The sequence below is a fragment of the Ascaphus truei genome, chromosome 2 (genome assembly GCF_040206685.1).
Source record: "Ascaphus truei isolate aAscTru1 chromosome 2, aAscTru1.hap1, whole genome shotgun sequence".
Taxonomy (NCBI): Eukaryota; Metazoa; Chordata; class Amphibia; order Anura; family Ascaphidae; genus Ascaphus; species Ascaphus truei.
The window spans coordinates 401383088-401399764 of record NC_134484.1 but is presented as its reverse complement, the minus strand read 5'-3'; the positions used below and the strand labels follow the sequence as shown (position 1 = coordinate 401399764).

General features: G+C 40.2%; 1 protein-coding gene across 1 annotated transcript in view; it reads left to right on the top strand.

Annotated features, from left to right (window-relative positions):
• The window catches only part of LOC142487653 (putative acyl-CoA dehydrogenase 6), a 217649-nt gene extending 208910 nt beyond the window's left edge, over window positions 1-8739 (top strand). The window contains exon 9 of the mRNA XM_075587331.1: window positions 8404-8739. Within this exon, the coding sequence (XP_075443446.1) occupies window positions 8404-8497 (94 nt within the window). The 3' untranslated portion in view covers window positions 8498-8739. The remainder of the gene's footprint in view (window positions 1-8403) is intronic.
• Window positions 8740-16677: the final 7938 nt, after the last annotated feature.

The window sequence follows — 16677 nt, the reverse complement described above, 5'->3', positions numbered from 1 at the left end:
TAAGTCTGCTGGACATCGGTGTTCAAAGCAGCAGAAGATGCCAGAGATGGGAATAGCATTTGGGCAGCGGGGAAAAGCTGAGTACCAGGACTGGAGATCAATGGCAGTCATCTGGGCTGCCACTTGCTCTATCAGACCTGGTGGAGCCTGTCCCAGCAGTTGGCATTGAGATAGCCATGGACGTGGTGGGAAACGTGCGCATGTCCCTTGGCTATTTCAGATTTCACGCTGACCCGGCTTTTCTAGCTGGCTTGGCTCTGATTGGTTGCTTGGGAATGTTCCCACGCGTTTATTGGTTACTGAGTTTTGTGAATAAAACTCATAATACTATAAGAATCTGTGAGCCAATCAACTTGTAGTTCTCCGGTAAGAGCGCTGGCGGGCTTTTCAAATTGGCTCTTGCACGAATAGCAGAGCAACCGGCTTTGATTTCAAGCCAGAAAAGCCTGCCTGCCAGCTTTCTGCGGCCAAGTTCTCAAAATCGAATGTAGCAGACGCGGCTGGGATTTCATGTCGATGTTCCAGAGGATTTGGAGTAACTCGCAGTCAGGACGGACCAAGTTCGCAGAAGAGAACGTACCGGTGGCGTGTGGAACTTCACGCCGTCTTTGCTACCAGGAGATTTTGGGCTAAGTAAGGGTTTTTTTTGTCTGTATTTTGTGTATCGTGTGTAAGCGTATTTGTGCGAATAAACTTCAATTTATTTCATTACCTTGTTTTGCTCTATGAATGACATGGTAAAAAGGTGTTAATTGCCTCGTCTCCCGTGACCGGCCTAAGAAGTCGTGTCTTCTGATCCTGTTGGGCCTGACACTAGTACACCCTTCACCACAAAGTGCTTTAAACTTATCAGTATTAGTCTTATGGAAATATTTTAGGCGTTGTGGAGTGCGAGTCATTTAAAGATTTGCAGGGATATTATAGTGCTTGGGATTTTACTAAAATAGTTTCCCATCTCCCTGCCGTCACGTCCCCTTGCCTCCCTCTTTCTCCCATCCCCCTCACTTACTCTGCTCTCTCTCTACCTCACTACTTCCCCCTCTCTACCCCTTCCTCTCCCTATTTCTCGCCCCCTCTCCCTCTCAAACCTCTCCCATTTTTCAGGGTCTCGATGGAACTAACCTTTATGCGAGTAATGTTACCCTATTGTAATGATGCAATTCTGCATCTATTGAGAATACTGTATTTCACAACCTTGAGGTGGTGAGTAAAAGAATCTGGGAGTTATTTGAATCGGTTTAGTCTTTTTGAGTTAACGAAGCTATGAGAATTGCAGCGAGATTGAGACATTTTTGTCATTCCGCTCGGATTTGCAAAGCCGGAATGAAACCACATCCAACAAAGCCTTTCCCGCATGGTTTGGACATGCGAGTAGGGCTTACAGAATATGACAACATGCATACCTGAACAAAAAGGGATCTTTCTACAAGGGTATGCACTTCTCGCAGTTACGAGAATATCCCCCACTGTCTCTAGGCAGTGTTGTTTGGCAAATTATGAATGATCTATTAAGATTTACAGTATGGAAGAGAATGAGTGTTTGATATTATAAAAGGTAAAGAATATTATGGATGGAACTTCTGGGAGAGTTTTAGAGCATGTGTCTTTTCAGGGTCCTTAAAACAGGAGTGAAAAAGACAAGCTGTAATACTGTATGTCACAAAATATGACTTTCAATTGAGTGCTTTGTTGTCTTTTTTCTTTTTTTTATAGTATAAAACACACAAAACCCCAACAAGCTCTTTTTGGGAACCCCTGAGCCCCCACAAAATATATATGTATATAAGTGTCAAAAAGGAGAGCTATTGAGCGTGGCATATGTATACAACAGACAACAGAGAAGCCCAATGCTACATCCAATATGACAAAAATACACAGTAACATGCTTATATATTCTCTTGAAAAAGGGTCATTTAGTTTAACCCTTTGGCCAAAGCGTTGTAAGCTTGCGAGCCACAATAAGGCAGACACCTGTTTGCAAGTCCTAACACTACCAGATAAAATACTAATATACAGTATCTCTATTAGGATTAAAATTGTCATTTACCTCTATTAGGAGGGAGAAAGACCACCACTGGATCTAAATATTTTATATATTACTATATAATAAGTATATTATTCTCTGTTGTCTTTTTTTTTTTTAGTATCTCAGATGCAATTAAGTACTTTAGGTTCAATCACAACCATGTTCACTGATTAACTATGACGCTACAATAAGGGGCCTATGTTATAAACGTTCATAAGACACTTATCGAGCTAACCTTTGTAATGGAACAAGACTGTGCATCAAATCCTTAATGTCCAACCTCATTGAAGCTACTATATTAACAGGCTAGGCCAAAGGAGAAGATGTCTTCATACCCCGCATTTCACTCATTCCTACAGACATGCCCTTCAATTTGAAACGCCTACAATTCCCAGTGAGACTCGCATTTGCTATCACCATCAACAAATCACAAGGACAATCAATCAAGTGCACTGGTATAAACTTACAATCACCATGTTTCTCCCATGGTCAGTTATATGTGGCATGTTCTAGAGTCGGATCACCACATGACATATATCTTTGCTCCAAATGGATCAACAAAAATTTTGCTTTTTTTTTTTAGTATCTCAGATGCAATGAAGTACTTTAGGTTCAATCACAACCATGTTCACTGATTAACTATATGACGCTACAATAAGGGGCCTATGTTATAAATGTTCATAAGACACTTATCGAGCACTATCGGCCAAAATGCCTACTGCTACTGTATTCGATAAGTGGGCGATTAAAGACTGAATCGACAAAATTTAGAGCCTTCAACAAAAAAAAAAATCGCAGATACCCCATAACGGCTCTTTATCTTGTGAAGCAGGTGGTCCCCGGATCTGAAATCAACGCGGTTCTACTCTGTAGACCCCTGCACACGTACACTAGTAATAGATTTTTTATTAAAAAAACATTAATTTCGAGCGAGATTTGCGCAGGGAGAGGCTGCTCTCTCTGAGCAGCTCTCTCTGCAGCTTAACTAAATCGACGGTTAAGGCCTTTTCAGAGAGGCGATCATCAAGTCGCCGGCTACTCGCCCGTTTTGGGAATTTTGCTATCACAGTTAGTCAAGGCTTTCTGAATACCGTAATAGCAATGCTCAAAAAAATGCGATTTAAATGGCCCAGCAATTTTTTTTATGAACACTTAAAGCATAGGCCCCTAAGTATCTTCATTAGGTAGTAACTTATTTTTTTTTTTTTTACTTTAAAAATAAAAAATAAAAAATTGCCAGAAAACTACAAATTTTGACTTGGAAATACTTGTACTTGGACTTTCAAATAAATTACATAGTTTGGCCCTTACACGAGTAGTACAGTATGTATAAGTCTCACATAAAAGCAGTTTGCTAGTGTGCCTAGTTGTTGCTTTTCTATTCATCAATTTCAAAGAAACAGTTACATGACACATGCTGCCTGAAAGATTGACTGGTAACTCTGAGCACCAAAGTAAATGCATCTTTGTGATTCACGCAGTTCAAAGATTATTCAATTAACTACCAGCTCACAGAGATCAAAGACAGTTACCCAAATAATGTATAAATATGAAACTAAAATCAATACAACAACCTCTTGGGTGTTATTGTGAATGAATACTTCAGTATTAAGTGATATTAGGATACCTTTTTTATTTGGACTGACAATACATATTATAAGACAAACTTTCCAGAGTTCTCCTCTCTTCCTCAGTTCAGCCAATATTTCCACTTAATTGTGAATGAATAATGTTTCATAGATTTAATGCAGTGTTTCCCACTCTGGTGCATACATGTACAAGTTTTAAAACAGATACAACTTAAAACAAAATAAATGAGTCCGTTAACCTACAATTAGAGATAATAATAGCATGTTCTTGTATAACGCTGCTAGTTTTACGTAGCACTTTACAGAGACATTTTGCAGGCACAGGTAGAGCTTACAATCTACATTTTGCAGGCCTGTAGAGCTTACAATCTATGTTTTTGGTACCTGAGGCACAGGGAGATAGTGACTTGCCCAAGGTCACAAGGAGTCGACACCGGGAAGTGAACCTGCTTCAAACTCAGTGCCAGTCAGTGTCTTTACTCACTGAGCCACTCCCTCTCCCTAGAGATAGTCTGAACCCGATCCGTGGATTTCGGCAGGTTGTTTTACTTAAATCCGTTCCGCTCCCCAAAATCCATCTCCATTGTCCCCCAAGCATCGCTCCTGTTTTTCTGTTTTGGTTGGGATTTTGCGAGAACTTAATTGGATTTGTAAAATATAATGGGAATTGTATTTATTTGAATTAAAACATTTGTGCAAAGGCTTGCTAATTTTTTGTTTACAAAACCAAATGTTTCACTAGTTAAAAAACAAAAACAAAACCTACCACCCACCCCCCCAGAACTAATCGGTATTGTCTGATTCAACGTGATACACAAATACCCAGACTGCAGGTCTCACAGTACAAGGTAAAGCAAACCGAACTCCACTGGTTGTGACCTACGACCCAGCACTGGAAACCCTCAAAGATATTATGAAAGAACTCTAACCAAGACTCAACGAGGACAATATCCTGAAACAGAATTTTCCTACACCACCTCTCCCAAGTGGTAGAGCAACTGTGGATAGGATCCCAGTGGCTGGAAATAGCAGGACAGGCAGAGCGATGATGTCGTAGTCAGGGTTTCAGGCAGAGGTCAGAAGCAGGCAGCGAGAGGCGTGGTCGAGAGGCAAGCAGAGGTCAGGTAACAGGAAAGAACAAACGTGCAGTGAGCTAGTCTATTCAGGAAGCGCCAGTATAAACAAGCAAGGAGGAACAGGAAGGGAAGGTTTATATAGGTCTGGCTGGAGGAATGGGACAGTTATAGGTGTGAGTATCTGATTATGATCTGTAGTTAGCTGTCTGCAGACTCAGGCAGCCAGGATCAGCAGTCCTAGTGGCAGTGAGGAAGAACTGCCGGATAGGAGCAGGATGGACCCAAGTTCCACTCATCAGGAACGTCTCTGACAATATGTAGGTGAAACCAAACAAACTTTGCGCAAAATTATGAATGCGCACAGATTCATTATCAAACAGAAACAGGAAGACAAACCAATAGGAGAATTTTTTTGACAGCCAGGTCACTCCATCGCTGACCTTTCTGTATTGGTAATGAAAGGACAATTCATAAATACACTAGAAAGAAGAACTTGAGAACTGACATTCAAATGTTTGATTCCAAAAATAATGATTAAAACTGAGATTTGAGTTTTATAACATATTACAACTACTAACATGCCCTCATATTAGGTATGCGTATGCACATGCTACATGTATGTACTGTTATCTCCACTCACGTTGCTTCCATGTCTCTGTCTTTGTGCATAGTTATGCATCATTAGTGTGCTTGCTTTTATTTGTGTATGTATTGTATTGTATGTCTTTATTTATATAGCGCCGTGTGTATATATGTGTATGTGAATCCCAATGTGTTTGTAAGCTTCTGTGTATAGATGCAGATGTGTGTACATGTTTAGTCTTTATATATGTATGTACTCATGTAAGTGATTGTATAGATGTGTGTGTATGTTTATGTATTTATACATGCACACATTTGTGCTAACTTATTTATTGTTGTTCTACTTGCACTTACCAGTGCATAGTTTTGTACTATTTCAAATGTACATATAAAGTGTGTGTTTTATCTGTGTTTATCGTGTATATGTGTCTATGTGTGTGTGCTTTTATATTTATACAGGTCTGAATGTACTTTAACTTTATTTTTTTATTTTTTTTGGTGGGTGTGGTTATGATATTGTTTGTTTTCAGTGTTTATAAATGTATATTTGCCTACTTGTAGATGTTTGTCTGTGTTTGTTTGTAGATGCACGTGACAATTTACATGCATGTATATATCTCTGTGTGTGTGTGTGTGTGTGTGTGTGTGTGTGTGTGTGTGTGTGTGTGTGTGTGTGTGTGTGTGTGTGTGTGTGTATATATGAGAGAAAAATGACAAAAGTGCATATATAGCAACAAAAAAGAGTCAAATAAAATATACCAATATGACAGAGGCTAAAATAGCTAACTAGACACAGCACAAAATACAATATAAGGTTGAAGGTTCCAAGTATATATTTAATGTAGAGTGTGATCCTGGAAAAAGGAAAAATCACATTAAATAGTGAAGTACTGTATAAAAAGGGTTATATACGCAAAGAGGTGGAAAGCCACTTACAATATGGCAATGTAAAACAGCATTTTGGGATGCAAAGGTACAACAAGGGAGATAGATTTGGGAGAAATGGAACCATGGCTTTATTCAGCCCATCACTTTAAACAATGCAGAAACCACAAAAATAAACAAATAAACAGCCTATTCCTTTGTACGGGCTAACTCACTTCCCCAGTCTGTATTTGCACGGCTGGGAGCATACACCTCTTACCAACCTATAACCCCCAAAGTTCTAAGAGGTACCTGTAAGCAGGGGCACTTTGTGGCAGTCTCTGAGCCTGGTTAGTACCGTTGAGGGGCCAGACCTCTGGCATTTTCCTTGGTCCTCTATGCCCAGGAATAGAGGTCTGGTTCCTGGTGTCTTGATATCAGCACAGACTTGGCTCAAGACAATCAACTCCTTTAGCAGCACAGTTGTGACTCAGGAGTCTCTCTAAGCAGTTTACAGCAGGAGGCTATTCTACAGGTCTGATTAGCCAGATTGAGACTGGTTAATTGTCTAGCTGAAATTAACTAGCTCCCTGCTGGATTCCTCAGACGACTACAAGCTTATATTGAAGCCTTATTTAAACAGGGGTAACGCAATCACTGTAGAGTTAATGTTGGCGTCTAAGAACTCCACGTTGGCGTAGGACTGCAACAGCTAGTAAGCAGACTCCAAGAATCCAACCCACTCAGTCGCTTGCTCGCCTTCTCGTCACCAGTCGATGACGTTAGGAAAATGGGATGTGTCCGTGTACTCGGGTGATCACTGATCACTGCACAACAGTGTGCATTCATAATTGATTGTTCTTAGATACTTGCCATTGAATAGTATCAATAGGATCTGTCAGGCAGCTCAGCAGGTAACCCACTTAACCCTACACTTTTCATTTACAAAGAAATTTCCTAAGAGGTGAACACATGTTATTAGGAATTGTGTGTTTTTGTGCATCAATTTTTTCCTGATATATATATCCTGTATATATATATATATATATATATATATATATACATATATATATATATATATACAGTGTTCGACAAACCTATACATTTGCTCGCCCCGGGCGAGTGGATTTAACATCGTGGCGAGCTCCTATTGGCCCAAGCAGCACACGTTTGGTACTAGGTGGCGAGTAGATTTTTTTGTGTGGCGAGTAGATTTTTTGGTGATTTGTCGACCACTGTGTATATATATATATATATATATATAAAATAGTTATAGTGGTTTTTATATTGATAGATATTTTTTCACGTTCACTGTATTGTCCCACTCACTCACACTCGCGTATCCTTAATGTCTAGGCCACCTTTGCATTTCAAACAGAAAAGCCTTCTACAGTATGTCTCTACTGTTAATTTTCTCAACAGGCTACCTGTTTCTACCTCATCTTATTTCATACTTCCCGTCTACATCCATTGTAAACAGCTATTCTTCTTACATACTGTACACTGTATATTATATTGTGTTTCTGCATTTCTGCCATACCCGATGAAGGACAATGAGAGGTTTCAAAACTTGTAACATTTCAACTACTTGTTGGTCCAGTAAAAAGTACAGTATCATACCACTTACTCCCTCTCTCTCTTTTTGTTACTTTTATCAATTTGACGCAAATGCGAGCCGAAAAAGTAGCAATGCGTCAAAACAAATTTCTATTTGCACTTTCTTTACATTGATACATCTCCTCTTTTGTGACATTTTACTTTTTTATACAGTACCTCTCTGTTTTTATGTTTGTTGGTTTTGTTTGGGTGGAGCTGGTATTACAGCAGCCATAGATGAATGGGACTGAAACAGATTTAATATGGCTTTTTGACATTTGTTTAGCGTAAGTAAAAGGTGGCAACCATGCCATTGTTTCTTTCATGCTGTAATTGGATAAATATACTAGCCATGCAATATAATAATAATAACACATAATGGATTCATTCTTAAACGTATGCATTACTGGTTCTACAGTCCAATGCCCATGTTCACTATCAAAATAAACCAAGTCAAAAGGAAGTGGCAATTAACTTATCTGTTAATGATGAGAAATGCATACATAGAAATATTATAGAAGTGTGTTGCATGAAAGAGGTTTCTTTTTGGCAAAAAATACTCATATCATATACCGTACTGAACAAGAAAAAAAAGAAGCTGGTTGACCAATATATGTTTGTTACAATTCAAACAAAAGCTTTAATTCTCTCTATATTTTTTTTCCTACAGAGACTCAAGATTATTGTCGATTGGAGCTGGAGCGGATGAAGTCATGCTCTCAATCATATGCAAATTTATGGGAACTCTTCCAAGTACAAAATAAATCCATTTAATATTGTTAAAGTCCTAACTGAAAAGTTACAAGATCAGCTTTATCAAATTATAAAAACCCAGTAACACAAAATCCAATACCAATTGAATTTAAATACTATGAGAATTTCAGTATGTCAACAGAAATAACTTTTGTTTTGTTCCTTGTGCCTTAATATTATAATATTGTTTTGTTAAAATATCAAATCTACAGTAAATTAAAAACAGATCAATAAAATATATTCTTGATGGAAAGATGTGTGGTTTTATGGTTTCACTCTTAAGGCAACGTGACACAATTTAAATATAAATGTCATTATTTTAGTCCTAGTTAGAAACTTTGGGAAACACCTTCACTAGGGAATCTTGTAGTGCCTGCAGCACGTTCTTCCACTGTCTTCCAGTTAAGCAGATCTCGAAATTGAACATACAGTAATGCTATTATTGCTTTGTTTTTTTTGGTTTTTTTTTACATAGGGAGGTGTTTAAAGACCCACAGTATTTTACTATGTAAATATACACCAAAAAAGGAAAGTCGATATCAATTAAAAAATAAAATCACTTTATATAAAAGGTAAACAAATGTAACACTTACAATATCAATGTATGTTAGAAGTATGCACACAGTCCCTCCGATAAGTGGACAAGATGGTCACGTAAGGTCCCTCAGGTTAGATGGGAAAAAAACCGGAACCAACCGTATAGAGCGGAGCGGCCAAACTTAAGTCCTATTATTATTTGAAAAATGCTGCAGAGCTCTGTCGTGGGCTCAGGGAAGCGCCTGGCATCTGATGTCCTGCTTGAATACCGTGATGACCTGTAACACCTCTACATGTTTCGCATCACATACGCTTCGTCAGAGGGGGTGTCAATTACACTAAAGGCTGTCCCATATGATTGATCCGTGTATATATACATATATATATATATATATAATATATATATATATATATATATATATACAGTGTTCGACAAACCTATACATTTGCTCGCCCCGGGCGAGTGGATTTAACCCCCGGGCGAGTAAATATTGGCCCAAGCAGCACACGTTTGGTACAAGGTGGCGAGTAGATTTTTTTGTGTGGCGAGTAGATTTTTTGGTGATTTGTCAACCACTGTATATATATATATCAAAAAAGAAAAGAAACAGGCGCACACCTAGTGCATTAAAGTATAACAAATAGTTTATAGAACAATAAAATCAGTCAAATGCCCACTCACAAAGGTACAAGGTTTAAAAGCAGGTATGAGATAGGCTCTCATAAGCCAGTACTGCCGTCCGATATCAGCAATGGAGTCCTCTCCTGACTGCTCTCCGCATGGTCCGAGCAATCGGAAATGACATCCCTCCGGTCGGGTACCTCCGCACAGGAAATCCCTCCGGGAACCAACACCTCCAGTTCCTTGCTTCTGGTCAGTGAGACATCAGGGGAAGTGGATCCAGCGTTTTCTCTCAGCCTCACACAGCCTGCAACGTCTATCAACCAGCAGTGGCAAAGTTCGTGGGGAAGTGACAGCCTCAGTCTTAGCCACGCCCTACGCGTTTCGTCAAATGTCAAAATAAATATGAATTTAAAAACAAAAATAAAAAATATAAAATATATATATGTTTATTAATTGTGTTGAGTATATGTGATTGAACCAAATATGGTAAGGCCATTCATAACTATTTTTATTTTTAGTCACACACTACAAGCAATTATGCTACCACATACACTACACACACACTCTGTAGATTCACATTATATACAGCACATACATACATACGCTCATTCATATACACATAAGAATAGTTCAACACAGGATATCACATCTAGTCATACACATTGAGTTTTACACAGTTATATTTCTGATAAATTCGTACAAGTTAAATTAATTCATCACTATATATGAGCAAAAGAACAGGGATTAGGGAGTGATCAACTAAATCATACAAATTGTAATGTAGAAAATAATATCCAATCGATAATTCTAAAGTAGGTGCAACTGTGATTTGAAATGAATCAAGGGAAGTGAGGGGTACAAAGTATTTGTATCCCAGGAGAAAATTCACTTATATGCACACTACTAGGTATAAAATGTAACTTTTATTACTAAATACTTAAAACATATATTACCGAAAAGAATGGTATAATAAACATTAAAAAATGAATTAAATACTTTCAACACACATGCACCGAGATATAGCTTTCATTGATATACAGATTCCAATCAATAATTGATACTAGGATCCTAGAGAGTTAACACGGTGCAACCAGCAAAGGTGAGCCCAGAGGCTCAGCACTTACATACAAATAGCGCGAATAAATGTATTGCCACTAACAGCAGCAGGGATAGGTCACTATATACCTAGACATCCAGTTGGCAACACTGAACCAGTGAAGCCATTCCCTAGCTGCTACACTGTTTTTAAATATTGGCTGCACTAGTGAGATGCTGGAACAAACACTATGTTTAAAACAGCCCCATAATGGGGACTGATGACATAATCACGCGTCCAACACGCGTTTCCCTCCTACTATGGAGCTTCTCAGGGACAATTTTGCACATAGGGGGGAAGTGTACACTATTTAAACGTTCCGGTTGTCATGGAGACACTTCCAAACCGCCACCATGGCGCATGCGCGGGAAAGCGTATGCGCTGCTACCAATAAACATATGAGGCATATCTTTAATTACTTTGTTGTTTCCTTTATTTACCCTTCATGCCTGGAAACTTGTAATATCATTGAGCAGCAGTGAAAGGATCGCAATAAGATACGCCGATCACGGAACACTACTGCGCATGCGTGGGGTAATGGTGAGAGGATCGGAATGAGATGCATCGATCGCGGAACACTGCAGCGCATGCGTGGGATAATAGAATTCACATGCATACTACTACCCTATGTCTGCTCATATTGGCTAAAGTGTCAGTGCGCATGACGCGCCTGATAGCCACTATATTCCTCAAAGTCCCGTGCATACTGCGCATGCCTAAGATGATAGAGGGAAAGGAGGAACTAGATACATTAGGCAGTGAACATGTGTAAGAAGGCAGATACTGCTGCGGCCGAGTTTATTCGAGCATTTGCCCGTTCTCGGCCGCAGCAGTAACCTGGCGCGCGCCGGAGGGTGCCGGGCGTGCGCCGAAGCAGCGGAAGAGCGCCCTCCGATCGGGGCGCTCTCCCTCCCGCTGCCGGGTCCGCCGGGTCACCCGGAACCCCCTGCCGCCGTCCCCCACATCGCGGGACACCAGGGCTCCCTCGGGGAGCCCTGGACGCGCGTGCAGGGGGCGCAGGCACCCGATGACGCGTGACCACGCATCGGTGATGCGCGGCACGCTGAGGGAGTGCGGCTAGCACGCCGGGGCATCCCCCGGCTTGCGGTGCTAGCCGTGCTCGGATTAAACGTGTCGGTAGTGTATGATCCTGCCAAATGCCCTCAACATCGCAAATATGTATGGGAAGAGTTGTACATGTGGACCAAGTACCTCTTCAAGGTTCCAGGCCATAGAATAAATGTTACTGCTCTCTGCAGCAAAATATGTTAAAATCGCAGATGGTTATAAATCAAAGATGGTATAAGCAGTTTAACCCCTAGATAGTGACAAAAACAGCAACCATGTCCATGAACATAGTGAGATTTAAAATTGAACAATAACACTGTATCAAACACGGTAATATATGTTTTAAGTATTTAGTAATAAAAGTTACATTTTATACCTAGTAGTGTGTATATAAGTGAATTTTCTCCTGGGATACAAATACTTTGTACCCCTCACTTCACTATATATGACACACACGTACAACATCTTATGATTCATACTGAAGTTTCTTCTGTTCATGCTTAAAATCATCCTTTGCTGCACCAATGGCTCCAACTGGAATCCACATACCTGAAAATCAAATAATGGGTAACATCAGGTATATGTATTAATAACTAGTAGGTGGGATATTATTCCATCTATTACCCTATTAAGGATTATTAGGATATCTGTTACTAATGTGATGTTATTCTATGTTTTTAAAGGAAGTAAAATTTATATACTTGTTTACTAATTTATTTTATACCTAGTAGAAATCTCCATCTCCAATTCTTGATACATTATTTATATTTTTACTTTTATTTCTATTACTTTGTATATCATTTGATCTCTCATTTGGTTGTTCCTCTAAATGTAATTACTCTTTCAAAATTATTATCAATGCTATTCCCAGTTCATATTAAAATTTTAAACAACAATTAATTACTTAGTGATATTAATAAATCACTTAGTCTTCAATACATTTTCCTAATGGTTAACACTTGTAAATAGTATTTTGTAAAACTTAATAGTTCTCTAAGCAACGATTTGATCACATATATATAATTTTGAAATGATTTAGTGCGGTCCTCATAATCATTCTATTATGACTGTTATTGAATGATGTTTAAGGTCATTGACCGGTTAATTTTTGTAACAAACTTTTTAATTGATTCATCAAATTATGCAAATTACCCTGTTATAAATACTATGTAGGGGCATCCAATGGGTAACCCCTGATGAAGTCATCATAGATGACGAAACTCGTAGGGCGTGGCTAAGACTGAGGCTGTCACTTCCCCATGAACTTTGCCACTGCTGGTTGATAGACGTTGCAGGCTGTGTGAGGCTGAGAGAAAACGCTGGATCCTCTTCCCCCGATGTCTCACTGACCAGAAGCAAGGAACTGGAGGTGTTGGTTCCCGGAGGGATTTCCTGTGCGGAGGTACCCGACCAGAGGGACGTCAGTTCCGATTGCTCGGACCATGCGGAGAGCAGACAGGAGAGGACTCCATTGCTGATATCGGACGGCAGTACTGGCTTATGAGAGCCTATCTCATACCTGCTTTTAAACCTTGTACCTTTGTGAGTGGGCATTTGACTGATTTTATTGTTCTATAAACTATTTGTTATACTTTATTGTGCGCCTGATATATATAGGACCTTTCTCAAGGTGGTGCAGCTGTTTTTTGAGTGTGTATATATATATATATATATATATATATATATATACTCAAAAAACAGCTGCACCACCTTGAGAAAGGTCCCACTGGGGGACCGAAACGTCGGTTTTTGTGTCCATTTTTCAATCCAAAGAACTTGTAATCAATTTACCTGTGTGCTGTCCCTTGATGTCGTGCTTTAAACGGTATCGTATGGTCTATAAATACATAGATCAATCCCTTCCTATTGTTTAAAATCCAACTTGGGGGAACTACCTCATCAGGGTGACAAACACAATAAATCAAACAATCACAAAACATTACACCATTTAAGACCCACTACACAAAAACAAACAAATAAGGATTAAACTAATTATATAGAATTCATACAATCCATATTCTATTAATCCTAATAGGTGTATAACTGCATAGATTAACATACTGTACCTATCATTTTAATGTATATTTAAATGGCCATATCTAATAGAATTGTGACATTAGTTGAAACATATCAATCACTGAGCAGTCCAACATTTTGGGATTGTGGGATTATACGATAGGGATGCCATGTATGGTTAGGGTTCCCCATAGGAAAGAGCTGCAGGACTGGGACTTTGGGAGCGGGATGTTAAGGGTAGATATTGGGGGTCAACTAGCGTTAAAATCTGTATAAAATGTTGCTGACCGGAGATACCGGTAGTACTGATATTTTACCCGCAAATAGTGTATGATTCGCGAGTACGCGTCTGTAGATAAAGATGTGGTGGGTTATAGAAGTACAATTTACAGTAATGTATAGCAAAAACCTGACCTGTTTGGGGATTTACATGTTCCCCTTAGCCTGTAAACGTGGGATTTCCTACCTCTCCCATCGTACTTTTAGTGTCTCTTCTGCTAACACCTCCTCCTCCTCTATTGATCTCTCTGTGGGGGTACCCCAGGGCTCTGTCCTGGGACCTCTTCTCTTTTCTCTGTACACACTCTCTCTAGGTGACCTAATAACATCTTTTGGGTTTAATTATCACCTCTATGCCGACGACACACAAATATACTTTTCAACACCTGACCTTACACCTGCTGTACAAACCAAAGTTTCTGAATGTCTCTCTGCTATATCATCCTGGATGGCCCTCCGACGCCTTAAACTCAACATGGCTAAAACAGAGCTCCTCATACTTCCTCCCAAACCTGGCCCTACTACCTCCTTCCACATTACTGTTGGAACTACAATCATTCACCCAGTAGCCCAAGCACGCTGCCTAGGGGTCACATTCGACTCCTCTCTCTCATTCGCCCCTCACATTCAAAACATTTCTAAAACTTGTCGCTTTTTCCTCCGCAATATAACTAAGATACGCCCTTTCCTCTGTTGTTCGACTGCTAAAACTCTGACTCAGGCCCTCATTCTCTCCCGTCTTGATTACTGTAACCTCCTGCTGTCCGGCCTTCCTGCCTCTCACCTGTCTCCCCTACAATATATCCTAAATGCTGCTGCCAGAATCACTCTACTCTTTCCTAGATCTGTCTCAGCATCTCCCCTCATGAAATCCCTCTCCTGGCTTCCGATCAAATCCCGCATCTCACACTCCATTCTTCTCCTCACTTTTAAAGCTTTACATTCTTCTGCCCCTCCTTACATCTCATCCCTAATTTCTCGGTATGCACCATCCAGACTCTTGCGTTCTTCTCAAGGATGTCTTCTTTCTACCCCCTTTGTATCTAAAGCCCTCTCCCGCCTTAAACCTTTTTCACTGACTGCCCCACACCTCTGGAATGCCCTTCCCCTCAGTACCCGACTAGCACCCTCTCTATCCACCTTTAAGACCCACCTTAAGACACACTTGCTTAAAGAAGCATATGAATAGCACTGAGGATATTCTAAACACGATACATAATGCTTGGCCCCCTGCAGACGCACTTACCAGAACTCCCTCCTACTGTCTCTGTACGTTCTCCCTACCTACCAATTAGACTGTAAGCTCCTCGGGGCAGGGACTCCTCTTCCGAAATGTTACTTTTATGTCTAAAGCACTTATTCCCATGATCTGTTATTTATATTATCTGTTATTTATTTGATTACCACATGTATTACTACTGTGAAGCGCTATGTACACTAATGGCGCTATATAAATAAAGACATACAATACAATACAATTTGCGGGTACGTGAGTTGAATTACACTGGGGCTACACAGTGTCCCCCAGAATCCTGGTTTTCGAGCCAAAGTATCCCAGACCCATTTCCCACACATGTATAAGGTTCCCCAAGAAGTATAAGTATATTAAAACAGTGTTTTAATGTTTAATACTGTATGTATTAATGTCTATACAGTCAGCACGGGCATCTACATAGGCGCCAGGATGTCTGCATAGACATCGGAGTTCAAAGGAGAGAAAGGATGACCAGAGGTGAGAAGACCGTTTGGTGAACAGGAAGGGCGAAGTATCAGGTCCAGAGAACAAAGGGCACCCCTCTGGGGCATGTTTTGGACTGCCAGACCTGGGGGAGGCAAATGGTTGGCTGGAGGAAAATACTACTGGTAGACGTGTTTCCCATTGGCCGATTCATATTTCCCACCCACCTGGCTTTTTGAGCCGACTTGGCATGCCCCCTCCTCTGACATCGCAGCCAGACGAGCCCCCGTTCTGATTGGTTGTTAGGGAAATTTCCCATGCTCTGATTGGCCACCACTCAGTGATAGCTCAGCGGAAGATATGTAAGGAGATAGCCCAAGCAGAGAACCAGACCATCTAGTGGCTTGAGCTGGTGAAAAGCGGGCTTTTCAAAGTTGCTCTGTTGCGAATAGCAGAGCAGCCAGCTTCATTTTTGGAGCTAAGAAAGCCTGCCTAGCTAAGCCGAAGTCCAAGTTCTGAAAATAGAACGTAGCGGTCACGTTTTGGTATTCTACTTGAAAAGAGTACCAGGAAGCCCAGGAGGATTTCCCGGTCAGGTTAAGCCTTCCAAAGCAAGCACCCTGCACCTATTTGAGTCTAGTTTTCACCCCCAGACCCTCAGTAGGTGTGTATTCTGTCTGTATTTTGTATCTCATTGTGTGTACGCGGGTTGACCTGAATAAACCTCATTTTATTCCACTACCTTGTTTTGCCTAGTGAATGATGCCAGAAAGGTATAAAGGTGTTAAAAGTGCTTGTCTCCCGTGACAGTGATGTAAAAAATGTGCAACTGCTTCGATCCCTTGTGTGTGTCGAATGCATGTATAAAGTGAGGTTACATCAAGAGTGACCC